This window comes from Lepidochelys olivacea (genome assembly GCF_965140295.1).
Source record: "Lepidochelys olivacea isolate rLepOli2 genome assembly, chromosome: 9".
Classification (NCBI taxonomy): Eukaryota; Metazoa; Chordata; order Testudines; family Cheloniidae; genus Lepidochelys; species Lepidochelys olivacea.
In genome coordinates, this window is record NC_140419.1 from 8,063,756 (window position 1) to 8,089,686 (window position 25,931).

The following is a 25,931-nucleotide window of genomic DNA, read 5'->3' on the forward strand; positions in this document are numbered from 1 at the left end:
TGTTCTCTGTGTATATAAATCTTCCCACTGTATTTTCCACGGAATGCATCCGATGAAGTGAGCTGTAGCTCACGAAAGCTTATGCTCAAATAAATTTGTTCGTCTCTAAGGTGCCACAAGTCCTCCTTTTCTTTTTGCGGATACAGACTAACACGGCTGCTACTCTGAAACCTGAGTTATCTCTGGCTTCTGTCCCAGGCTCCTACAGTTTTGGGCTCTGACATCTGGGAGAAAAGTGTCTGGTTTTCAGAGTTTTATATTATTTAGTAACTAAACTAACAAAAAAAAAAGCCTCACTGGAAATATACTCGTGGTTTAATGTTACCCAAATCACCCTACAATAAAAGGGGTTAGTATCAAATAATCAAATTAATCTCATCAGATTAATATCAGATAAACCAACAATTCCTCATCAGCTTTATCTAATAATTTGGGAATGCAGCAATCTTTGCTTAGCTACCACACCCAAAATAACAGGGAATGATCAGTCTTTCTCATTGATAGATGTATTTATATTCTAGTCAAATGGCTGATAGAGAGAGGAGCAGATCACAGCCAGGTTGAAATGAATATTTGGACTGCAGCTCTAAAGCTAGTTAAGGGCACCTGCCCTGAAAATCTTGTGTTACAATTGTGGGTTGAGGCTCAGTTTGCACACAGGGTCTAGCTCCAACCTGGACACTGCTGTGACACCACCGTTGCCAGCAGCCAGAGCACGTCCAGGGAACCCGAGGGAGGGAGGTACCACTTCAGCTTACGCCAGCTACTGGGCTGCCTCAAAGCCCTCTCTGAGCTCCATTGGTTTGTCTGGGACTGCAACTGCCCCAGTCTTGGGGGCAGCTTGCCCACCAGCCAGCACTCCACCTATCAGGCCTTGAGTCCGTGCAGAGATAGGTGGGCTCAGCGCTAGGCTTGTGTACAGAGATGAGCCAGCTGAGCCCCTGCAGTGACCCCAGGGGGACTCATCTGCAAGCCTGCCCAAAGCAGAGCCCCAGCTCCCCAGACTGACCCCTGAATCTCTCCTGCTCAGGCATGCGTGGTGCTGAGCTCCGAGGAGCTGGCGCGGCGGAAGAAGGTGCTGGCACGAACTGCCTTATCTGGACGCAGCTTTTCGTCCCCGCATGGTGAGCTGGATGCCCATCGGCTGCAGAGAGCCCTGGAGAAGGTGTCCCAGAAGCGGAACCAGTCCCTGGAAGGGAAGCTGGATGAGATTGGGCCAGAGCTGCAGCGGCTGCGAAGGAGCCTGGCAGATTCCAGTGAGTGTTGTTACAGCAGAAGGGAGGCGCTGGGGGCCGGAGCCCAAATTAGCTCAGGTCTCCGGACAGCCCCCTTAGGAAGGTGCAGGGGACTCAGGGCAGTCCCGTCCCCAGGGTGGAGCAAGGGACTGCTGTATAGAAGCCGTGGGGGGCTGTCTCCCACTCTGCCCCCTGACCTCACTCTTGCTGTCTCCTAGGTAACTTGCTCTCGCCATCCCATCTGGACTGGGACATGCTGGTGGAGCCCCCGTATCTTTTCAGCGCCTCGCCAGCGGCTGAGCGTGGTGAGTGTGAGGGGGGTGCCTGTCTGCCCCTGCGATGCCAGGTGGTGATCCATGCACTCAGTGCTGGGAAGCCCATCTCCTGGGAAGTGACAGTCACCCTGGAGCCTCTGCTCCAAGCCAGGGACGTCAAGGGCAAGGAGGAGCCGTGTAAGGCCTGGGACAAACTGCTGCACCACCTGACTGCCAGCTCTGTCATCCGGGACCACGAGAATGTGGCACAGAGGGAAGCTGAGCTGGAGCACAGTGAGTATGCACTTACCTGCGTGCCCCACCATGTCCCGTCGGCTCTCCCCCTCCCCTCCCAGCCTCACCCTGTGACTCTCTCTCAGGTTTCTCCCGGAGGTTCCGCCTCAAGGCCATGCAGTCTAGCAAGGCTTGCAACACGCCCTCCATCTACACCTGCCTGGTGCCTGTGGACTCCTCCACCCAGGAGGCCCTGCCCAGGGCCCTTGAGGTTCGCAATGCAGGTACGGCTCCCAGAAGGCATTGCTACACTGAGCTCCCTCCCAGTCCCCCAGCTCACCTCTAGGGACCCATGGGACTCTGTATGCATATGTGGATCTGCATGTGTCTGAGTCTAGCTGGCTCCATCCATGGGCCTGTACATGTAGCGGGGTCTGTATTTGTCTCCCTGTTGGGACATGCTCATGCGTACACCTGTGTGGTCAGGTGTGTCTGGGGTCCAGGCTCAGAGATGTTTCAGGAGGGCAGCTGGCTATGACGAGGACAGAGATAGATTAGACTCCAAAGAACCTCCCAGAGAGTGGGAAAGCCGAGTGTGAGAGGAAGCATTAAAGGAACTGAGGCCCAGATCCTCAGAAGTATTGAGGAGCCTAACTCCCATTGAGATCAATGGGAGTTAGGCACTTTATGCCTTAGAGGATGTGGGCTTGAGGTTCTTGGGCTCAAAGCAGCAGTGGCCAGGGGGGGCTTGGGGACCCTCTGCAGGCTCTGAGCCTGGCTCTGTGGTGCAGCTGACAGCTGATGGTGGCTGTGATTCCTTCCAAGGGGGCCCTTCCAGCCATCGCCGAGGGTCCCAGGCTGGGAGCCGGCGCCAGGGCAATTACTCAGTGGGCCTGGGACGACGGCGTGACTCAGAGGAGCTGGATGATGCTGTCATCTCTGCAGGTACCAGCCCAGCCCTGCATTGCTAACCTGCCCCGGCACGCTGTCCCATGCCCATGAAACCCCAACACAGCCTCCCTAGAACCAGCCCTCTCGGGGAGGAACTGCAGCAAACCACTGAGACTTGCGCAGGCTCTTAGGGCAATGGCAGGCTTGCTGACATTGCACAGCCCCCGAAGGGTTACGTCAGAGGGCTGTCAGCTCAAGGGGCCACTGATCTCAGCCACCCAGGATGGGAAATTAGGAGAGTTTGAGTAGCCTGGATCAAAGCATCAGGGGTTCTCTGGGCCATACTCAGCACCTTGAATTGGGAGCCAGGGAAGCTTACAGGGCCCTGGGGTGAGGTGCTCCCTGGAAGCCCACAGCTGGCACTCCCAAGTGCAACCCTGTGCAGGTCCTGGGATCCTGGGGGTGGGTGCAGCCTCTGCATCAAATGGAGATGGCGACAGAGGACAGCACCACAGGTCACTGCTCTTGCAATGGGGACCAAATCGGAGCCCTAGAGCCCATGGAAGTTGTGGCTCCATGTCCTCAGCCGGCTGCAGCTGGGAGTTGGAGGGTCCCAGCACCCAGCGTAGGCTCTGAATTCTTGATTCCGTTCCAGAGCAAGACGAGACACCCGCATCTCCTGTCAGCATCTCCTCTGCTGCCGGTGCCTGGGAAAAGCAAAGCTGCCCCGATGGTAAGTCCCACACACAGCCCAGAGCTGGAGGCGGGGGAATCTGAGAAAGTAGGCTCTTTGAGGATTAGACATTGCGCAGCTCAGCCCTATAGGAAAACCTGAGAGAGAGATGGGGCCAACTGTCCTCCCAACGCAGCTCCTGGACAGATGCCTGCCTGTGGCTGCTGCCAAGCCCCCGGGAAGTGGCAGGAAGCCTGGAGCTTTAGTGTGAATCATCTCACAGCCCATTTGGATGTGTAATGCACGGCGGGCTCAGGTACCCATCAGCTTTACTGTCCACCTCTCAATCCCATGTTGGGGTGCGATGTCTCATGAGGGGGCTGAGCCCCCTCCCCTAACCTGTGTGGTTACATTATCGGACAGCCTGCTGCCCACGTCTGTGCTCCTGGGACTGGCCAGAATGGGCTGCTCTCCAACATCGCTGCTCCAGCCACCGCAGAGATGCTGGCTCTCTTGTGGAAATAAAGGGTCTGATGAGAGGGTGGCTCCCATTTCCAGGAACGTAGGAGACCCTGTGTGGGAGCCGTAACCTCCCCACGCTCCTGACCTGTCTGCAGTACCCTGCGGGAGTGCTGGGTTTGGGAAGGCAGCCCCTGCTGGGGTCGTAAACTTCCCATCCTGTACCATATTGCACTTGGCAGAGGCTGGAGTAATGTTCAGGTGGGGCACAGTCTGGGGAGAGGACCTGCTGAGGCCTCGTGGATGGGGACCCTCCACCTGCCCTGTTACCTCCTAGCGTGGCTGAGCCCTTCCCCCACAGGTAGGGGTGCTTTGGGGGCCTCTGTGGAGCTGTGCTGTGGCAGCAGGCAATTGTGGTGGGGATAGAGAAAGCAGGGGAGCCCAGCCCTATGGAGTGACCTTCCCTCCCCATGCCAGGTCCTGTGGCCAGTCCCTCTGCCACCTCTGTGGGATCCCAGAAATCCATGGAGAACTTTGCTGGCTCCAGGTAGGCCTTCTAGACTGACTCTCTGGGGTTGGGGGGGCCTGGCTGGGGGCACCTTCCATGCAGAGGGGACTTTGCATTCAACAGGAAAGGCCCTAGCCTGTCAGGGGGACACCCCACCGCTTTTTCACTGAGGGGACCTCCCGCAAAACCTCCAGTGCTTGAGCCCTGACCCTGCAACACAGCAGGGGTTAATCTCTCCCCATGCTGCTGCCAGCCCACCCTGCACTGCAGCGTGCATTGGCCTGGGGCCCAGCAGCCTCCTGGAGAGTGGCCAGCATCCCCCTGCAGCTTGGTCACCTTCTTCGGCAGGAAGGAGCTGGAGAGGAATCTCTCTTGGCCACGGCTGCTGTGTCACGGAGGGGAGTTGGGGTGTGTTCATTCAGTGCTGGAGGCCCACAGCCCTCCCAATGGACCGCCTCTCTCTTGCGATGACCACCACTCTCCCAACGCTGGCAGGATCCAGGCCATGCTGCTCACTGGTCTCTTCTCCTGGCAGGTTCAGTCTCAGCAGGATCAGGGGGCACGGCCTAGTACTGCGGCCACAGTGCCTGACCCCAGAAAGTGAGCTCTCCAAGGACAGTGCCATCCATGACTACCTCCCACTGGTAAGGACCCTGCACTGTCATCCCACCCTGCTGAGCCCAGCTACTCTCCTGGGGTACTCCACTCCCAGCCCAGCAGTGCCAGGGATGGATCCCACCCTAGGACCTGCAATCAAACCTGGGTCTCCTACATGATGGAGCAGACTTGTAATGACAAGGCCAGGATCCGCCCCAACCTCACGGGAGCCAGGGCTCCTGCAGAGCTGCCCCCACCACTGCATGGTATTGCCAGAGGTTAGGCTCCAAAGCGCAGAGTCAATACTGTGTGTGCGCCCCACGACAGGCCTCAGCACTGTACAGGGGAAACTACTGCTGCCCCAGCCTTCCCTACCTGCTCCACCCCAGCTCAGACCCCGTGTGATGGGGACAGATCTATGTTAGCCGTTACCACTCGCGAACGAGAACTCAGAGCATTGTCAGTTCTCTGAAAACATCTGCTCAGTGTGCAGCGGCAGTCCAAAAAGCGAACAATGGTAGGAACCATTAGGCAAAGGATAGATAATAAAACTGAAAATATTACAATGCCACTATATAAATCCATGGTACGCCCATACCTCAAATCCTGCCTGCAGCTCTGGGCGCCCCATCTCAGCAAAGTGATATTAGCATTGGAAAAGGTACAGAGAAGGGCAACAAAAATTACTAAGGGTTTGGAACAGCTTCCATATGAGGAGAGATTAAAAAGAGTGGGACTTCTCAGCTTGGAAAAGAGAGGCCTAAAAGGGGACATGATTGAGGTCTATAAAATCATGTCTAGTGTGGAGACAGTGAATAATGAAGTGTTATTTACTTCTTCACATAACACAAGAACCCGGGGACACCCAATGAAATTAACAGGCAGCAGGTTTAAAACGACGAAAAGGAAGTATTTCTTCCCACAACACAGTCAGGTCAGCCTGTGGAACTTGTTGCCAGGGGATGTTGTGAGGGCCAAAACTATAATGCCTGCTAAACCCAGGGTTGAGTTCAATCCTTGAGGGGGCCATTTAGGGATCTGGGGCAAAAATTGGGGATTGGTCCTGCTTTGAGCAGGGGGTTGGACCAGATGACCTCCTGAGGTCCCTTCCAATCCTGGTATTCTATGAAATAATGGGGTTCAAAAAGGAATTGGATAAGTTCCATCAATGGCCATTAGCCAGGATTGGCAGGGATGCAACCCCCTGCTCTCGGTGTCCCTAGCCTCTGTTTGCCTGAAGCTGGGAGTGAACAACTCAATGATGGCCTGTTCTGTTCATTCCCTCTGAAGCACCTGTCACAGGCCTCTGGGCTAGATGGACTGTTGGCCTGACCCAGCCTGGCCCTTCTTATGTTTGTACATAATGAGCCCAGGCCCCAGCGCTGGGCTTCCCCACCCCTGCTGTGCAGTGCCAGCATCAGCAAAAGGGCTGCCTGGTGCACAAGCTCTGCCTCTCAGAGACAGCCCTGCTGCAGCCAGGGCCTCATCTGGCCAGGAGGCCCCCCATGGCCTCTGGAGTGAGTGCAGGACCCCTCCTCCACACCCTAGGCTCTACGCAGTGGGAGTGACAGACGCTGGCCCTGTGCAGTGAATGTGAGATGCTCCCCCCGCCCTCTCCTCCCCACCAGGTGCGGCTGCAGCAGGCCCTGGGCACCTTCCAGCTAACAGAAAGCTTCTCCGAAGTGGTGCAGATCCCACTGGACCGTCTGCGCCGTGCCTCGCCATATGCCTCGCACCATGCCAGCCTCAGCCCTGGCTCCTGCACTGCCCCCTGGGCACTCATTGCCAAGGGCAGCCCTGATGGCGGCCCAAAGCAAGTGGCGAGCCAGCCCTCTCCAGAGGGAGTGGAGCCTGCCAGAGGCAGCCAGGAGGGGGCACCAGAACCAGGCTTGCCCCATTCACACAGCACCTGCTCTGAGGTCCTAAGCGCTGCCATCTGGCCGCAGGCAGACAGTGGGCGCGGCTCCGAGACCGACGCCTGCGACCACTCGCCCGCCACCTCCGAAGCCGTCAGCCTGCAGGAGGTGGGGCTCGAGGCCGAGGAGGGGGACCTGGAGAGTGCCAGCTGGGCCACGGCTGTGGCACTGGCCTGGCTCGAGCACCGCTGCGCCGGCTTATTTGTGGAATGGGAGCTGCTGGCCGCCAAGGCAGACGCCTGGCTCCGGGCGCAGCAGTTGCCGGAGGGAGTGGATGTGGGCTCTCTGAAAGGGGCGGCGCACCACCTCTTCCTGCTGCTGCGCCACTGGGATGAGAACATCAGGCTGAACATGCTATGTTACAACCCCAGCAACGTGTGAGGGGCGGGGCCGGGGCACCAATAAAGAGGTTTGGTTCAGACCTGCTGTGTCCACAGCTCCTTCCCCTCCTGCACTGCCACCGGGGGGCGCTTCCCTCTGAGATGGGCGGGCCCCACCCGCTCCGGCAGCCAGCTCCCTCCCACCATCAGTCCCGCTCCTGAGCCCAGGTGCCTGTCACTCGGCCTCCGGCTGGGGGCCTGGGGTAGCCCAACGAGCAGCAGAAGGGGTTGGAAGCAAGTGAGGGGCAGGCAGTGTTGGGTGAAGAGGAGGCATATGAACCCCCCCCTCGCTCTGCTCACATAGGCCCAGGGCCCTCGTACGCTGCACTGAGCCTCACTGCACCCCCAGTGGGTGGGGCAGTCCCATTACCCCCATTCTGAAGGTGGGGAAACAAACAGAGGAGGTGAAAGGCTCTTTTGCTCTGTAAAAGCAACTCGAGAGTGCTAGGGGACCAGGTTCCAGAATGATTCCGTGGTGTAGGGTCAATGGGACTGAGCCCTGTTTGAACCATGGCCTGAGCAGGGCTGGAGCACCGGGTGGGGGGTGATGCTTATCCCCACGTGTGGTCCCATCTCCTCTTAAGACTGACCGAGTTTTAAGCACCTCGAAGGCCAGCCACATTGTTCCCTGAAACGGGTGTCTTTGCAGGTACCCCTCAGGGACTTGCCCCTGGGAGCACATAGAAGCCAAGAGTCCTACCTCCCAGAGCTGCCCTCTGCCACCCAGCCCCCTGCTCTACCCATACTCCCACTCAGGGCTGAGAATGGAACCCAGGAGTCCTGGATCCCAAGCCACTGCTCTAGCCATTATACCCCACTCCCCCCAAACAGCAGGGCAGCTGCTCCGTCCTGTGAAATGGTGCCTCTGCCCCAACAGCAGCAGGGGCCAGACTGATCACTGCAGGCCAGGGCCAGACTGCAGGCCGGGGTCAGGAGAGCCCACGGGACATTGCCACGTTTATTGAGGAAATCCCACGTAAGAGGTGTCCCCAGGGGGGGCCTGCTCCACTCAGCCACCGGGTAGGACAGGCAGTGCCACCAGCTGAGCGGCACCTGCAGAACAGCCTGGAAATTCAGCAGCCAGGGCTACCAGCCCAGGGCATCGTCCCGCCCAGGCAGAATATCCAGTTCCAGCTCCCAGGGGGAGGGGCTGCAGGTCCCATCATCCAGCTGCCCACGGTCTCACTGTGTCTTTTTCAGGGAGGGGGTCGTTTTCTGTGGCTCCAGGGGGGCAGTGGTGCCGTACCAGAGCTGCAGCAGGATCATCCCGTGACACACGTGCAGGAAAGCTGAGCTGCAAAGTGTGGAGGGGTACGTGTTCCAGGAGAGCTCGATGAGGCCCAGGATTAGCACCCTGCAATGGGAGAGAACTGGGTCAGCGCTGGGGAGTCAGGTCCCTCCCCCACAGGAGGGAGAACAGCCTTCAGCTCCTCACCCTGCTATCCCAGCCCTGGGGGGCTCCCCGTCACGCAGATCGGCCAATACCCCTCACTCCCAACCCACAGCCCCCCGCTATCCCAGCCCTGGGCTCCCCGTCACACAGATCGGCCAATACCCCTCACTCCTGACCCACAGCGCTCAGTTATCCCAGCCCTGGGCTCCCCCTGTCATACAGATCTGCTGCTACCCCTCACTATCCCAGCCCTGGGCTCCCCGTCACACAGATCTGCTGATATCCCTCACTCCCAACCCACAGCCCCCCGCAACCCCAGCCCTGGGCTCCCCATCACACAGATCGGCCAATACCCCTCACTCCCAACCCGCAGCCCCCACTATCCCAGCCCTGGGCTCCCCATCACACAGATCGGCCAATACCCCTCACTCCCGACCCACAGCCCCCACTATCCCAGCCCTGGGCTCCCCCTGTCATACGGATCTGCCGCTACCCCTCACTCCTGACCCACAGCCCCCTGCTATCCCAGCCCTGGGCTCCCCATCACACAGATCGGCCAATACCCCTCACTCCCGACCCACAGCCCCCACTATCCCAGCCCTGGGCTCCCCCTGTCATACGGATCTGCCGCTACCCCTCACTCCTGACCCACAGCCCCCTGCTATCCCAGCCCTGGGTTCCCCATCACACAGATCTGCCGATACTCCTCACTCCTGACCCACAGCCCCCACTATCCCAGCCCTGGGCTCCCCCTGTCATACGGATCTGCCGCTACCCCTCACTCCTGACCCACAGCCCCCTGCTATCCCAGCCCTGGGCTCCCCATCACACAGATCGGCCAATACCCCTCACTCCCGACCCACAGCCCCCACTATCCCAGCCCTGGGCTCCCCCTGTCATACGGATCTGCCGCTACCCCTCACTCCTGACCCACAGCCCCCTGCTATCCCAGCCCTGGGCTCCCCATCACACAGATCTGCCGCTACCCCTCACTCCTGACCCACAGCCCCTGCGATCCTGGCCCTGGCCCTTTCCTCAGCAGAGATGACGAATCAAGCAGAGTTGCGATGTGCATAATTACCCGGGAGGAACCCACACAGCCCCTCATTTGCTCAAGTTTATGGCACCACTGAAGGCCAGGGCCTGCCCTGTGCAGTACCAGCAGCGGGAGGGATTCCCAGGAGCTGGGGACAGCACACTGAGGCACAAAGGTAGGTCGACCCCACTCCCCTCCCAGGCACGTACCTCAGCAGGTGGCTGAGCTTCCCGGCAGGGGTGCACCACAGCAGGTAGGGCAGGGTGTGGAAATACCACACGTAGAACTGATAGTGCAGGGACCGGCTGCAGCAAACGCCGATGAAGTTGGAGGTGAAGAGAACGAAGACGACCTGTGCGCTGCCGTTAAGGAGGAACGGAGCTGCTGGCTCCAGGGCTACTGTCTTCCCATCCCAACCTCCCAGCCCAGGGTGGGGCTCCCAGCATGTGACAGAATCCCAGAGCCACAAGGCTGCACAGGGAGTGGCTGCGTCCCCCCTCCTAACCCAGTGTGGGGGAAGCTCCCAAACAGCCACGCCGCTCCGGGCTGTGGGACTGGGAGGCCCCAGGACGCCTGGGTCTCCCCAGCGCCGCATGGCTGGGAGCCTGGAGATGCTTGCACCGAGGCCTCCTCAAGCCCATGGCCTTCAAGCACTCCCTGGCCGGCCAGGGCTGCCCTGCCCTAGCCTCCATCGCCAGCTCCAGTGTAAGGATATGGTTGGCTGTCAGGGGCTGGGGCGGACTCTTCCTCTCTGCTGGATCCTTCAGCAGTGACAAGAGACTCCCCTCAGACCTGCAGGGAAGAAGGACGAGCACAGGACCCTTCAAGCCCAATCCCGGCAGAGAGGCTGCAGACCCCCCGGGCCATGAACTGGCCCCTCTGAGACTATACAGCCAGCAATGGCTTCATAGAGCCGGGGGCCCAGGTCTGAATAGGGAAGGCCCCAAAAATGGACTAAAGTTCTCCCTTCCCCCGCTTCCCCCCAAACTCCATAGCCCCAGTGCAATGGAAGCTATTTAACGCTATGCTCCCGGTAGCCCGGCCAGGCAGGGATCTGTGGGGGTGGGCTGCCTCAGCCTCCTCTCCAAACCACCTGGCAGTGTAGGGGCTGCAGGGAAACCTCAGGGATCAGCTGCTCTGTACCCAGCGCCCCGTTCCATGCTGGGGTCTCACCTGTGCCACCGATGCAGTGCAAAGAGTCCCAGGGCGCCCAGGTGGGCTGCGAGAAGTGCCAGGTGGAAGGCCCGATGCTGGAAAACCTCCTCTGGCAGGAACCGCCAGTTCACCGTCCACTTGAAAAGGAACTGGCGGCCCAGGTCGAAAGAGCGGGTCACGTACCCAACAGGGTTCTCCAGCAGGAAGGGCAGCCCCAGGACCACCTGCAAGTGAGATCCCCAAACCATGAGAGCAGCTCCCCAGCCAGGACTGTCCTAGGTACCTCGCCAGACACCCCTAAGTGCTGGGGGTCGGGACTGATGGGCATCAGCAGAGCTGAATGGGGAAAGCCCAGGGCTGGGATAGCAAGGGTCTGTGGGTCGGGGTTGAGGGGCATTGGCAGAGGTGTGGGGGGAGCAGGGACATTGGCAGAGCTGCAGGAAGAAGCAAACACTGTGTTCTCCTGCTTGCTGCTCCGGTCATGTCCTGTGTGAATTTGGGCCCCCAGGCTCCTTGGCTGGGGGGACACTGAACAGCTGGGGATACTAAGTGCGAGTTTGTGAGGGGGCTCTGGGTGGGGATGGTCTTTGCCCCAGGCTCCCTCTCTACCCACCCATCCACTGTCCTGATTTGCCCCGTGCGTCTCTGGGTGCTGGGCCTCTTGGGATCAGCCTGGCAGAGTCAGGTGCATCCATGCAGGAGGCATCAGAGACCCACAGACCAGGCTGGCCACGCAGCTCGCCTCAGCTATGCAGGGCCCCAGCGTTCGCCTGGGCTGGGCCAGGCCCACGGGGTGGGTTACCTGCAGCAGCGCACAGATGGAGAGCTTGGGGATGGTGCCCAGGGGGCCGAAGCGCCAGAGAAGCAGGAAGAGGAGCCCTGGAGCGAAGAGCAGGACGTTCATCTTCACCGACACGGCCAGGCTGAGGGGAGAGAGAGAGTCACTCCGGCTCACCAGGGCCCTGCCTGCGGGGTGCCACCCCTCCCTGGCCCTGACCCTGCGCAGAACGGCCCCGATCCTGACTGCAGGCCCCCACAGACCTAGCGGACCCTGTTCCAGCGCTGTAATGGTGCTGAGGCTGGTGGGGGAGGGCCCTGGATGAAATGACAAGACAGACGGTGAGAGGAGACCGGCAGCTGCCCATCCTGAGGGGAGCGGAGCCAGGGGAACGAACTGTCCCTGTCAGAGGATGCGGGCTGAGGGGTTAGATGCGGCGTCCCCGAAAACGCAGGCCGAGCGGCTCAGTTGGGTGCTGTCAGGGGCATGGGGATCCGGCCAATCGCAGCTCGACTGGCTCAGACAGGTGCTGTCGGGGGCATGTGGGGTTGTGTCCGATTCTGCCCTCGCCCATGGCTTATGCATCTGGGCTGTTTCCAAATCCTGCTGCTTCTCCATGCTCAGCATCTCCAACATCCGTTCTTTCCTCTCCATCCCCACAGCCAAATGTCCTGAATGGGCCACTGCTGCCTCCTCCTCTCTGGCCTCCCAAATGCCCCCCCCCACCCTCCCTCCAGCCTGCACAAAGTCCTGCCCCGAGAGGCCTTGTCCTGGCCCAGGGGTTTGATCAGGTCACTCCCAGTAGGGGATCCCTCCACTGGCTCCTCCTCCAACATCACAGCCACCCAAGCTCTGCTCCTGCTCCTCCCTCATCTGCTTGGCGTTGCCCCTCCTCATCCCCTCTGCTCTGCTAAGGCTCCCAATGCTAATTCCTGTGCACAGCGGACTTGAGGGACCCTGCCCTACCCATGTCTCAGTCCCCCTGAGGGCACATCCACGCTGCCACCTGACTTGGGCCAGACATGGGTATCTAGCTGCAGGGTAGATGGACGCTTAGAGCCCAACCTCTGTCATGCTGCTGGAGTCAATCCTGCTGATCTGCGCAGAAGTCACCTGGGCTCGTTCCCCTTCCCAGAGCTCTATCTGTGACCGAGAGCTCCTGGGAGCAGCGACCACCCCTAGCGTGGACTCGCTGCGCTCCTCAGCCCCAGAGGCCTCGTGTTCTGGAGCAGGGAGGGGTCAGTCCTGACCCAGAACAACCCAAGAGAATCCGACACTCCCCAGCCAAAGGAAGGGGTCCAGAGGCTCAGGCCTTGTGGTTTAGGGGGGACGCACCTGAAGAAGCAGCAGCCCCAGGACCAGCGCTCTTCCAGGAAGAGGTTGACTGCAAGGAAGAGGATGGCCATGGCGACGGGGTCGTTAAAGAGTCGCAGGATGTAGATGGAGTGGATGCGGTAGGAGGCGCAGCACATGAAGAAGAAAACATAGGGGGGGACCTACGAGCAGAGACAGGGGCTGCCATCACTGCAGTCCCAGGCCCCCGATACTCGTCAGTCCTGAGCCACCACCCCCTGGTATCCCAGCACTGCCAATGCCCCTCAGTCCCAACCCACAGCCCCCTGCTATTCCAGTCCTAGGATCCCCCACATCTCTGCCAGTGCCCCTCAGTCCCAGCCTGCAACCCCTGTTATCCCAGCCCTGGGCTCCCCCATCTCTGCCAATGCCCCTCACTCCCGACCCGCAGCCCCGCACAGGGCGGATGTGCTCGGAAGCTGGAGTTGTGATTGCTCCCTTGAGCCCCAGGGGGCTTTGGCCCTGGCCGGGTGGCTACAAGTAGCGTCTCACCTTTCTGGTCCGGCTGTAGATGCGGAAGACAAGCAGCAGCGTCACGAGATAGAGCGCGGCGAAGAGATACTGCGCCAGACGGATGTTGGTGCCGCGGCTGGTGATGTAGTAGAGACCCAGGAAGATGTAAACAAACCCGGCGGGGTAACTACAGAGAGAGACGGGAGTGAGGGGCCGGGGCAGTCTGGGCCACTGCAGGAGGGAAGGGGACCTGGCCAATGGACAGCCCCCTCCCAAAAGAGACAGGCCCTATCCACCTCTTAGACACACACTTCCCTTCCTTAGCCAGCAGGAAGCCCCGGCCCCCAGGATTGGTCCCCCAAGTCCCCAGCTCCCTCCCAGCCCTTCCTGTACTCACACCAGGGGCCCGGTATCTCCCTTCAGCTGGGTGTAATCGAAGGTCCCGTTAACGACTCCCTCCACCTCATCCATGTAGGCTTTCCAGTCGATCTCTGTGTCTGTGGGGAGAGCACGCGGCTCACACTCAGCAGCGTCTCCACACAGACAGCTGCTAGGAGGGGGCTAAAAAAACATGGTCATTTCCCAACCCTACGGGGTGGGAGATGGGCACCAAGCCAGGTCCTTGCCCCATGGGACTTCCCAACTCGGTAACACCAGAGGAGCAGCCAGGCACAGAGCTGGAGACTGGCACTACGGGGTAAAGTAAGGAGAGATCACAGGGAGGGCCAGGCGGGGAGCTGGACAGGGGGCTGTTCCAGTGAATTAACTGTGAAGGGGCAAATGGGAGGAGACAAAGCTGAGAAAGAAGGTGGGGAGCGAGTGAGAGGAGCTGGGGGGCGGGGCGGGACATGGAGGGTCAGAAGCTTGAATTTGAATTAACAGTGAAAAACTAGCCCACAGCAGCCTCGAGGTTCCCCCACCCCAGCTCTGCCAATGCCCCTCACTCCCAACCCGCAGCCCCCTGCTCCCCCAGCCCTGGACTCCCCACACCCAAATCTGCCGGAGCCCCTCACTCCCAACCCGCAGCCCCCTGCTCCCCCAGCCCTGGACTCCCCACACCCAGCTCTGCCGGAGACCCTCACTCCCGACCCGCAGCCCCCTGCTAGCCCAGCCCTGGGCTCCCCACACCCAAATCTGCCGGAGCCCCTCACTCCCGACCCGCAGCCCCCTGCCATCCCAGCCCTGCGCTCCCCACACCCAGCTCTGCCGGAGACCCTCCCTCCCAACCCGCAGCCCCCTGCTAGCCCAGCCCTGGGCTCCCCACACCCAGCTCTGCCGGAGCCCCTCACTCCCGACCCGCAGCCTCCTGGTGCCAGCCCTGGGCTCCCCACACCCAGCTCTGCCGGAGTCCCTCACTCCCAACCCGCAGCCCCCTGCTAGCCCAGCCCTGGGCTCCCCACACCCAAATCTGCCGGAGCCCCTCACTCCCGACCCGCAGCCCCCTGCCATCCCAGCCCTGCGCTCCCCACACCCAGCTCTGCCGGAGCCCCTCACTCCCGACCCGCAGCCCCCTGGTGCCAGCCCTGGGCTCCCCACACCCAGCTCTGCCGGAGCCCCTCACTCCCGACCCGCAGCCCCCTGGTACCAGCCCTGGGCTCCCCACTCCCAGCTCTGCCGGAGCCCCTCACTCCCAACCCGCAGCCCCCTGGTGCCAGCCCTGGGCTCCCCACTCCCAGCTCTGCCAATGCCCCTCACTCCCGACCCGCAGCCCCCTGCTAGCCCAGCCCTGGGCTCCCCACTCCCAGCTCTGCCAATGCCCCTCACTCCCGACCCGCAGCCCCCTGCTAGCCCAGCCCTGGGTCCCAGGTTCGGGGCCTGTCCCGGGCCGGCCCAGCCCGCCTCGCCGCCCCGTAGGAAATGCGCCAGGCCACTCACATGCCACCCTGCGAATGACCCAGTGCGTAACCCCCACCTCCGCCAGGCAGAGCCAGGCGGCCACCAGCCCCGTGTACTGGGGCGCCAGGAGCACCCGGTGCTTCTCCTGCCAGGCTCGCCGCAGGCTCTGGCGCAGCGAGCCCGGCCCCGCCGCCCCTTTCCGCCGCGGCCCCGAGCCGGGAGCGGGAGCCATCGCCCGCACTGCGCGGGCCAGGCGGCCGACTCCTGGCCCCGGTGTCACCGGCTAAGGGCTCCCCCACTTCGGGAGGAAACACGCAGCCCTCCCAGGGCGGCCGGTCGCCCAGGCCCGAGGAAAACGGGGGACGGGATCTGCCTGCCGGGCTGCGATGGGGCCATGTCAGGAGCTTGCCCTGGACCCAGCCACGTGTTGCCTGGGGCTGGCCGGAGAGAGGCAAAGCTGGCGGGGCGGGGGACACAGATCGGGGGACACCGGGCTGTGGGAGGGCAGCGTGGCCTGCTGGTGAGAGCGCTGGGGCTAGCGCAGCTGTTTGCCGCGTCTTTAAATGTCCCGACCAAGCAAGGCTCCCTGAGTCCCCAGTGGCTGGTGTTGGGAACACAGGAATCATCTTCCCTTGCAGCCCTGGTGGGCAGGGTCTGGGGAAGCAGCTGACGCACCTCGGCCCAGAGGCGGCTGCATTTCACTGCTGTGTGTGTGTGGGGCGGGGTCGCTGGATCAACAAGTGTCCTGCCCCACCCCTGCCCCCGAGGGGCTGCATTCTGGGCTACGGTCCTGGTACCTGTGGGCCTAAACGTACCATGATTAAGCGGTGCCCCTGACCCCGGCGTCCAGGGGGTGGGCTATGTCGTGCATGGGGGTGACAGAAGGGCCGGGGGGTGGTAACACAGGGGTGAGGACGCAGGGCGTGGTGGGGGCAGCACGGAGTGGTGGGGGTCCCCAGGAGGAAGGGGGTCCCCAGGAGGCAACATCCCCTCCTCTTTCCGTCCCCTGGGAGCTGGCCACAGGGTCCCCTCCCACGGGCTCGGCCTGCCGGCGGGGACGGATAGGAGGGGGTTGGTTTCCGGACGGAGTGTTTTCAGCGTTGCACCAAACCCGGCCCGGAAGTGCCACGTTTTTGGGGGGATACACGTGGGAGGCGGCAGGTTCGGTTTCGGCGACCAGCTGCAGATCGGCCACGCCCCCTGATCGATGGCCCCGCCCTCAGATAGCCGCCGCCGCCGCCGCCGCGCCCCTGGCTCCGGGAGCCTGGATCTTCCCTGGCTGCCGGACTCTAACCTCCGGTACCGGGACCGGCGCTTCTGGGATTCGCGGTACCGCCAGGCGGGGGCTACTGCGGCTGAGTGGTTTGGGGGCTTATCCTGCTTCCGCCAGCAGCTGGAGGCGGAGCTGCGCCCGGGGGACCGGATCCTGGTGCTGGGTGAGTGAACCCCCCCCCCCCGGGGCTACCCCTCAGCCTCATCGGGGCTTACACCTCCCTCCCGCGGACCGGCGCCTGGGGCTGGGTTAGGGGCACCCCGGCCTCTGTCCCCGTTTTCCTCTGCGGGGCTGGATCTTGGGGGTGGGTTTGTGCTGGGGGTCCCCGCGCGGGATGACACGTATTTCCACTGCCCGGCACTAAGATACCTTCCCCCCCACCCCACCCCCGCGCTTTCGGTGTATTGTAGGTCCTCCATAAACAAAACACTGATGGTGCCTTTCTTCTCTGCGAAGGGTGCCCCCCGGAGTTGCGGTAACGTCAGGGCTTGCGCCCTGAGAGAGCTGCAGCCTCCCGGGAGCCTGGGGGGACTGGTCTGCCCTAGGAGACGCTCCCTCAGTGGGGGACCTGGGACTAGCTCCGTAAGGCGGATGGGACTGAGCCATGTCCCTGGGTAGTGCTGCACCCCTTGGACTGTGCAGGGCCCAGTGACTCGGAGATGTGGATAACACATGGCTCAGACATGCCTGTGCCATGAGACTGAAGCATGTTTTAACCATGCTGGGCTCTGGCCTGTCCCGGGGCCCCCTGGCTGAGGAGCTGGACTGGTGTAGTTGGGGCAGACGCAGTGCGGCCAGAAGAGGACAGTGGTGACATGCTAGCCGGTGTGATCCTACACCTGATGCCGAGTGACAGGGCTGGGATGGAGCCGGTTGCGGTAGTGACCCCTCTACACTGAGGTAGTGCCTAGAGGCCCCAGTGAGCTCAGCCACGTGAAGTTAGACCTATCTTCCTGGGAAGTAGCCTTGAGAACCTGGTACTGGCATAGCCTCGTCTACCTGAGCCTGCTGGCAGTTAGGAAGGAAAGCTCTGAGACCCCTGACCTGCCTCCTCTCATGTCCAGGATTGTTATCTCTGGAGCCTAATGACGCATCAAGTGTTCATGTTGTTAACTGTTTCATTGCTGATCATTGTAGGAGAGAAATCCAGTGGTGCTGGGATTGTGGGGGGAGCCTGAGCAGAGAATCGTCCCTTTATCCCACGCACATCTCCACCCTGGGCTGGGCACTTCCAGGTGCGGAAGGGGAAGGTACTGGCGAGTGAGCAGCTGCTGGTGTTAGCAATGGGAGGCAGTTGCACACCTGGCCTGGGGGAACAAGATCAATGGCTGGTTTCATCTGGATTACGTCCCAGCGGCTGTGGGGAAGGCCTGGGCTGTGTCAGGTGACCTCGGCCTGGGCTGTGTGAGAAGGTCTCTTTGAATCGGTGGTCCTTGAACGTGGCCTTTCTGGGGCTGAGTGCTGCAGGACAGACAGGGGAGAACATGGATCTGTCTTTCCCTCTGTCTGGGGGAGTAACTGGCTGCTTCTGAGGGGGGTTGTAGTGAACTTGGTGAGGAGGCATAGTGGGGTCTGCACTCTCCTGGAGAGGAGAGTGCCCCCTACTGACTCAAATGTGCCTCCCAGTCTGGTTAGCTGCTGACAGCTGACCACACTGCAACCTGTTGGAAATTTCCCTGGGTCATAACCATAGGGGGTAGCCTAAATTCCTCCTTACCTGTAAGGGGTTAAGAAGCTCAAGTAACCTGGTTGGCACCTGACCAAAGGAACCAATGGGGACAAAAGATACTTTCAAATCTGGTGGGGGGGGGGGGGAAGAGGTTTTGTTTTGGGGTCTTTATTTTCTGTGGGTGTTTGCTCTTGGGACTAAGAAGGACCCGACGCCAATCCATGTTCTCCAAATCTTCCTGAGCAAGTCCCTCATAGTTCAAATTTGTAAGTAACAGTCGGGGGTGGCGTATTAGTTTACCTTTGTTTTCTCAACCTGTGAATTTTCCCTTTGCTAGAGGGAGGTTTATCCCTGTTTTGTTGTAACTTTGAAACTAAGGCTAGAGGGGTTTCAGAGTAGCAGCCGTGTTAGTCTGTATCTGCAAAATTATAATCCACCTTGATTATCACTACAAAAAGTTTTTTTTCTCTCCTGCTGGTAATAGCTCACCTTACCTGATCACTCTCATTTCAGTGTGTATGGTAACACCCATTGTTTCATGTTCCCTGTGTGTATATATAAAATCTCCCCCCGTATTTTCCACTGAATGCATCCGATGAAGTGAGCTGTAGTTCACAAAAGCTTATGCTCAAATAAATTTTAGACTCTAAGGTGCCACAAGTACTCCTTTTCTTTTTAAGGCTAGAGGGGGTTCCTCTGTGCTCTTTGTATTTTCTGCTACTCTGTAAGGTTAACTACCAGCCTAAGTTTGCGGAGGTGATTCTTTTACCGTTTTCTCTTTAAATAAAATCGTTCTTTTTAAGAACCTGACTGATTTTTCCATTGTTCCAAGACCCAGGGTTTTGGGTCTTGGATAATTTTGTAACCAATTGGTTAGGATATTATTCTCAAGCCTCCCCAGGAAAGGGGGTGAATAGGCTTAGGGGAGTATTTTGGGGGAATAGGACTCCAAGTGGTCCTTTTCCTGAATCTTTGTTTAACTCACTTGGTGGTGGCAGCAGTACCCATCCAAGGACAAGGAAGGATTTGTGCCTTGGGGAAGTTTTTAACCTAAGCTGGTAAAAATAAGCTTAGGGGGCCTTTCATGCAGTTCCCCACATCTGTACCCCAGAGTTCAGAGTGGGGAAGGAACCCTGACACCCTGGTAAGTTTATTAAGGTTTTACAATGACTCAGTTTCCACACAAGCATTCCTTTATTAGTCCAAAGGCCACTTGGCATTGGTTACATCCAAAATATCAACATAATCAGATTCTACCACCAGGAACATAAGAACAGCCGTACTGAGTCAGACCAAAGGTCCATCTAGCCCAGTGTTCTGTCTTCCGACAGTGGTCAATGCCAGGTGCCACAGAGGGAATGAACAGAGCAGGTGATCATCAAGTGATCCGTCCCCTGTTGCCCATTCCCAGCTTTTGGCAAACAGAGGCTAAGGACACCATTCCTGCCTGATGGCCACTGAGGGACCTATCCTCCATGAACTTATCTAGTTATTTTTTGAGCCCTGTTATAGTCTTGGCCTTCACAACATCCTCTGGCAAAGAGTTCCACAGGTTGACTGTGCATTGTGTGGAAAAATACTTCCTTTTGTTTTAAACCCGCTGCCTATTAATTTTGTTGGGTGACCCCTAGTTCTTGTGTTAGGAGAAGGAGTAAATAATACTTCCTTATTTACTTTCTCCACACCAGTCATGGTTTTATAGACCTCTATCATATCCCCTTAGTTGTCTCTTTTCCAAGCTGAAAAGTCCCAGTCTTATTAATCTCTCCTCTTACGGCAGCCGTTCCATACCCCTAATAATTTTTGTTGCCGTTTTCTGAACTTGTTCCAGTATCTTTTTTGAGATGGGGCGACCACATCTGCCCACGGTATTCAAGATGTGAGTGTACCATGGATTTATATAGGGGCAATACGATGTTTTCTGTCTTATCTATCCCTTTCTTAATGATTCCCAACATTCTGTTCGCTTTTTTGACTGCCGCTGCACACTGAGGGGATGTTTTCAGAGAACTATCCACAATGACTCCAAGATCTCTCTTGAGTGGTAACAGCTACTTTAGACCCCATCATTTTATAGGTATAGTTGGGATTGTTTTCCAATGTGCATTACTTTGCATTTATCAACACTGAATTTCATCTGCCATTTTGTTGCCCAGTCACCCAGTTTTGAGAGATCCTTTTGTAGCTCTTCACAGTCTGCCTGGGACTTAACAATCTTGAGTAGTTTTGTGTCATCTGCAAATTTTGCTACCTCACTGTTTACCCTTTTTCGAGATCATTTATGAATACGTTGAATAGGACTGGGCCCAGTACAGACCCCTGAGGGACACCACTGTTTACCTCTCTCCATTCTGAAAACTGACCATTTATTCCTACCCTTTGTTTCCTATCTTTTACTCCGTTACCAATCCATGAGAGGACCTTCCCTCTTATCCCATGACAGCTTACTTTGCTTAAGAGGCTTTGGTGAGGGACCTTGACAAAGACTTTCTGAAAATCTAAGTACACTATATCCACTGAATCCCCCTAGTCCACATGCTTGTTGACCCCCTCAGAGAATTCTAGTAGATTGTTGATGTATGCTTTCCATTTACAAAAACCATGTTTACTCTTCCCAACAAATTATGTTTATCCATGTGTCTGACAATTTTGTTCTTTACCATAGTTTCAACGAGTTTGCCTGATGCTGAAGTCAGGCTTACTGGCCTGTAATTGCTGGGATAACCTCTGGAGTCCTTTTTAAAAATTGGTGTCACATTAGCTATCCTCCAGTCATTTGGTACAGAAGCTGATTTAAATGATAGGTTGCAGACTACAGTTAGTAGTTCTGCAATTTCACATTTGAGTTTCTTCAGAACTCTTGAGTGAATCCCATCTGGTCCTGGTGACTTATTACTGTTTAGTTTATCAATTTGTTCCAAAACCTCCTCTAATGACACCTCAATCTGGGATAGTTCCTCAGATTTGTCACCTAAAAAGGATGGCTGAGGTTTGGGAATCTCCCTCACTTTCTCAGCTGTGAAGTCCGATGCAAAGAATTAATTTGGTTTCTCCACAATGGCCTTATTGTCCTTGAGTGCTCCTTTAGCATCTCAATCGTCCAGTGGCCTCACTGATTGTTAAGCAGGCTTCCTGCTTCTGATGTACTTTAAAAAAAAATTTGTATTACTTTTTGAGTCTTTGGCTAGCTGTACTTCAAATTCTTTTTTGGCCTTCCTAATTGTATTTTTACACTTCATTTGCCAGAGTTTATGCTCCTTTCTATTTTCCTCACTAGGATTTAACTTCCACTTTTTTAAAGGAAGGCATTTTGCCTCTCACTGCGTCTTTTACTTTGTTTAGCCACACTGGCACTTCTTTGGTTCTCTTAGTGTGTTTTTTTTAATTTGGGGTGTACATTTAAGTTGAGCCTCTATTATGGTGCCTTTAAAATGTTCCCATGCCGCTTGCAGGGATTTCACTTTTGGCGCTGTACCTTTTTAATTTGTGTTTCACTAACCTCCTCAGTTTTGTGTAGTTCCCCTTTCTGAAAATAAATGCTACAGTGTTGGGCTGCTGTGGTGGTTTTCCCCACGACAGGGATGCTAAATCTAATTATATTATTGTCACTATTACCAAGGGGTCCAGCTATACTCACCTCTTGCTCCACTTAGAACTAAATCAAGAATTGTCTCTCGTGGGTTCCGGGACCAGCTGCTCCAAGAAGCCGTCATTTAAGGTGTCAAACTTCACCTCTGCATCCCGTCCTGAGGTGACATGTACCCAGTCAATATGGGGATAGTTGAAATCCCCCATTATTATTGTGTTTTGTTTAATAGCCTCTCTGATCTCCCTGAGCATTTCACAGTCACTATCATCATCCTGGTCGGGTGGTCTGTAGTATATCCCTACTGCTATATTCTTATTAGAGCTTGGAATTACTATCCATAGAGATTCTATGGTACAATTTAGTTCATTTAAGATTTTTTAATTCATTTGATTCTACGCTTTCTTTCATGTGTAGCGCCCCTCCCCCACCAGCACGACCAGTTCTGTCCTTCCGATATATTTTGTACCCTGGTATTACTGGGTCCCATTGATTATCCTCATTCCACCAAGTCTCTGTGAGGCCTATTATATCAATATCCTCATTTAATACGAGGCACTCTACTCACCCATCTTACTATTTAGACTTCTAGCACTGGTATATAAGCACTTTATAAACTTGTCACTTTTTAGCTGTCTGCCATTACATGATGTAAATGAATGGGTCTCTTTTTTTTTTTTCATTTGACTCTGTCATCAGATCCTCCCTACATTTTATCATCCATCCATCCTCTCCTCATTACTCGGACATGGGGAGGATCTATTAATGGAGATTCTCTAAGGGATGTCTCTGTCCAAATCACGTGCTCCTCTGCACATGTTGGCTTTCCCCCAGCCCTTAGTTTAAAAACTGCTCAAGACCTTTTTAATGTTACGTGCAAGCAATTTGGTTCCATTTTGGTTTAGGTGGAGCCCATCCTTCCTGTATAGGCTCCCCCTTTCCCCAAAGTTTCCCCAGTTCCTAATAAATGTAAACCCCTCCTCTGTACACCATCATCTCATCCACGCATTGAGACCCTGCAGTTCTGCCTGTCTAACTGGCCCTGTGCGTGGAAGCATTTCGGATAATGCTACTGTGGAGGTCCTGGACTTCAATCTCTTACCTAGCAGCTTAAATTTGGCCTCCGGGATCTCTCTCGTATCTCTCCCTATGTCACTGGTACCTACATGTACCACGACCACTGGCTCCTCCCCAGCACTACACATAAGTCATCTAGATGTTTCGAGAGATCCACAACCTTTGCACCAGGCAGGCAAGTCACCATGCAGTTCTCATGGTCATTACAAACCCAGCTATCTATGTTTCTAATGATCAAACCACCCATTACTAATACCTGTCTCTTCCTAATAGCTGGAGTTCCCTCCCCTGGAGAGGTATCCTCAGTGCAAGAGGATACCACATCATCATCTGGAAGGAGGGTCCCAACTATGGCATCGTTTCCCTCTGCTCCATTGGGTGTTCTCCTTCTCTGAGGCTTTCATCTTCCTCAACAGCACAGAGGCTCTCAGACCAGGGGTGGGACCGTTCTACTGTATCCCAGAAAGTCTCATCTATGTACCTCTCTGTCTCCCTTAGCTCCTCCAGCTCAGCCACCCTGGTCTCCAAAGGCTGTACACAGTCTCTGAGGGCCAGGAGCTCCTTGCACTGAATGCATACATACACCACCTGTCCAAAGGGCAGGTAATCATACATGCTGCATTGGGTGCAATAAACTGTGTAGACCCTACTCTGTTGCTGGACTTCTGCCTGCATTCTCTTTTTTACTCCTGCAGCTCGTTCCTTTGTTTTGTTTTTATGGGGGAGGGGGGTGTTTTTTGGCTTAAGTTTAAGGAATGTTAGTGTATGTAGCCCCCACACCCCCTCTAAACTACCTCAGAACATTCCCCTGTTAGCTGCTCCTGTTCAAAAAGCCTTGTTAAGAAGCTCTCAGCCTTGCCTAGCAGGCTGCTAGGCTCAGCATCCAACAGTCACACATGGTCCGCAAACAGACCACATGGTATATTTCAGTCCAGCAGCAGCATATCACCATGCACACTCTCACTCTCTACAGTGATCAGCATCCCCCGAATACTCCAGCCAGGTCAGGCCCAGGAGCTGTCTTCCCCCAGAGGGGCAAGGGAAAGCTCTGAGCACTCAAAAAGCTTGCTAACAAGCAAGCAATGTCTCTGCTGGTGGTTGGACCTTAGCTAAAGTCAGTGGAAGCAGTTTAGGGCTGCACTCTGCTCGTCAAGGTTTTTCCCCGTCTCTCACTTTGCCATATTTTGTCCCTGACTACTGCACTAAGCGTTTCTAACCAATTATTCACTGCACCTGGTGCCCAATTAACCATGTTTTCTTTAGTTCTGTTGCTTAGCCCAAACCTTAAATCGGGGAATGCTGCTATTCCAAAGGGTCACTACGTGTTTAACACAAACAGTCCTCCTTTCTCATGATTTCTTTTTTTGGTCACGTGCTTTGGGCCAGTCACTCATGCTAAGATCCAAACTCAATTTAAAACCGTAGCTCACCTAGGGCTTATGTGGCCTATATTCCTACATGTCCTGAGATGGTGTTAGGTGTGGGTGTGTTCTAACTGCTCTCCTCTTTTCTCCCCCCCCCCCTTCCATCCTTGGGTATTCCACAGCCCCTGCTCTATCTGGCTAGTCATTCACTGCTCTCTTAATAAGGCTGGTCTATGCTACAGGAAATGCCCTTTGCTGACAGTGGGTGTCAGTAACACATGCAGGTGGAAAAGGAGGACTTGTGGCACCTTAGAGACTAACCAATTTATTTGAGCATAAGCTTTCGTGAGCTACAGCTCACTTCATTGGATGCATTCAGTGGAAATGCACGGCATGCATCCGATGAAGTGAGCTGTAGCTCACGGAAGCTTATGCTCAAATAAATTGGTTAGTCTCTAAGGTGCCACAAGTCCTCCTTTTCTTTTTGCAGATACAGACTAACACGGCTGCTACTCTGAAACATGCAGGTGGGTGGGCACAGAGCATGATGTGGCTGCAAGTGTAGCCAAGGACATGCCATGCCCAGCTCTGGTTCAGCCACATCCCTTGCTGATGTTCATTGTCGGTGCCAGGCAGGTCTTGAGCCAGGCCACTGGCCCAGCAGGGCGAGTGAGTGGTTTGGGGCTTGTGCGGATCCTCGTTCCAAGGAGGAAGCTGTTTGTGGAGCAAAGGGGCTGTAAGATGCCAGCTTGGCTTGTGTAGCTTATCCCTCTAAGGTGACGTCCATATGTGCCAGCCCACCCCTTATTCCCCTGTCCTCCCAAGACTCTATGGGGGAAGCAGGCCTCTGGCCTACAGCCTGAGCGCCCCATTCCATAGATCAGAGCTGCAGCCTGTGTGTGTTTCCACCATATCCGTCTGTGTAGCCATCAAGGGCCCCCTTATTCCAGGGCAGCCTTGGCAGCAGGGGGTGCATTGGAGACCCCTGAATTTCTGCTGCAGAGGTAACCTCTAGAAAACAAGTACCTGCCAATTCCTCCCGAGCGCCACCAGGGGGCAGCATGGCCCTTTCGAGTGAGGCTGAGGATGCTGGACTCTGGCCCCGATGTGCGCGAGTGCAGAGCCCGGGGTGAGGGAGGCCCTGGGCCGTTGGGGCTGCCTCTGTGAGCTGGCTTAGGGCTGGTCTCCTTTGCATCTCCTTGCTCTCTGGCCCCTCTTCCCTGCCTCCCCTCAAGCATCTGTGGGGAAAGCCTGCTGCTCTTTCCCAGCATGCTTTGCTAATGAGACTCTTGCACTCCTGTCTGTTGCACCCGAGAGCCGTGGGGATGCCTGGGAGTTTCTGCCCGAGAGCCCCAGCCGGGTCCCGGTGGGTGCTGTACCCAGCAGGGCTTCGCGCTCACCCCTCTGCTGTCCTCTGAGGCCTCGCTTTATCAGAAGAGCTCACGCTGCCCTCCTCCGCCTGCAGCGAGCCCAGGGCCCATGGGGAGAACTGAGGCGGAGAGGAAATGGGAGAGAACCCAGGAGTCCTGAACCCCCACCCCCAGTAGTCCCCAGCCTACGGCACGCGGAGGCTACCATGGGGCAGCCTTTGGAAGGGGAACGTCCGTGGGAGGGAGTTCACTGCCCCTGTGGCCCCCGGGTATTGTCACTGGGCTAGAGCTGCGGCACCTGTGCCTGGCAGCGAGGATCTGGGGGCTCACTTCGCCCAAGCCAAGCTGGGATTGCTCTGCGAGGGCTGGGCTCCACCTGGGCTGTGTGGTGGGAGCTGTGTCCTGCTGCTGGCTAGGTCTGAGGTTACTCCAGGCGGGGCT

The 25,931-nt window shown here is 56.9% G+C and overlaps 3 protein-coding genes across 4 annotated transcripts in view; 2 read left to right on the forward strand and 1 right to left on the reverse strand.

The window, feature by feature from the left end:
• VWA5B2 (von Willebrand factor A domain containing 5B2) overlaps positions 1-7,188 on the forward strand; it is a 67,938-nt gene extending 60,750 nt beyond the window's left edge. The window contains exons 15-22 of the mRNA XM_084639143.1: positions 1,031-1,256; positions 1,454-1,783; positions 1,870-2,007; positions 2,549-2,668; positions 3,270-3,347; positions 4,224-4,293; positions 4,790-4,898; positions 6,480-7,188. Of these exons, the coding sequence (XP_084495269.1) occupies positions 1,031-1,256; positions 1,454-1,783; positions 1,870-2,007; positions 2,549-2,668; positions 3,270-3,347; positions 4,224-4,293; positions 4,790-4,898; positions 6,480-7,148 (1,740 nt within the window). The 3' untranslated portion in view covers positions 7,149-7,188. The remainder of the gene's footprint in view (positions 1-1,030; positions 1,257-1,453; positions 1,784-1,869; positions 2,008-2,548; positions 2,669-3,269; positions 3,348-4,223; positions 4,294-4,789; positions 4,899-6,479) is intronic.
• An 888-nt stretch (positions 7,189-8,076) lies between these two features.
• On the reverse strand, positions 8,077-15,996 carry ALG3 (ALG3 alpha-1,3- mannosyltransferase). Of its 2 annotated transcripts, XM_084639145.1 has the most exons (9): positions 15,191-15,456; positions 13,713-13,812; positions 13,355-13,502; positions 12,845-13,005; positions 11,534-11,654; positions 10,750-10,955; positions 10,291-10,368; positions 9,786-9,929; positions 8,077-8,501 (listed from the first exon to the last, which is right to left on the reverse strand). In XM_084639145.1, the coding sequence occupies exons 1-9, from the start codon at positions 15,381-15,383 to the stop codon at positions 8,330-8,332; spliced, it is 1,323 nt and encodes a 440-aa protein (XP_084495271.1). In that variant the 5' UTR covers positions 15,384-15,456; the 3' UTR covers positions 8,077-8,329. The 2 variants fall into 2 exon arrangements, with proteins under 2 accessions (XP_084495271.1, XP_084495270.1); XM_084639144.1 differs by lacking the exon at positions 13,713-13,812 and having other exon boundaries at positions 15,191-15,996.
• Positions 15,997-16,108: 112 nt separating this feature from the next.
• EEF1AKMT4 (EEF1A lysine methyltransferase 4) overlaps positions 16,109-25,931 on the forward strand; it is a 30,910-nt gene continuing 21,087 nt past the window's right edge. Inside the window, exon 1 of the mRNA XM_084639149.1 lies at positions 16,109-16,587. Coding sequence (XP_084495275.1) covers positions 16,359-16,587 — 229 coding nt within the window. The 5' untranslated portion in view covers positions 16,109-16,358. The remainder of the gene's footprint in view (positions 16,588-25,931) is intronic.

What these genes read in the sequence shown, in the direction of transcription:
- ALG3 (XM_084639144.1), bottom strand. Translation starts at nt 15,777, where the DNA reads ATGATTCCTGTGTTCCCAACACCAGCCACTGGGGACTCAGGGAGCCTT. An exon ending in CCATCTGTGCGCTGCTGCAG is followed by an intron (nt 10,956 to 11,533) that starts GTAACCCACCCC and finishes TCTCACTTGCAG; the next exon opens with GTGGTCCTGGGGCTGCCCTT. An exon ending in GCACTGCATCGGTGGCACAG is followed by an intron (nt 10,369 to 10,749) that starts GTGAGACCCCAG and finishes TCTTCCCTGCAG; the next exon opens with GTCTGAGGGGAGTCTCTTGT.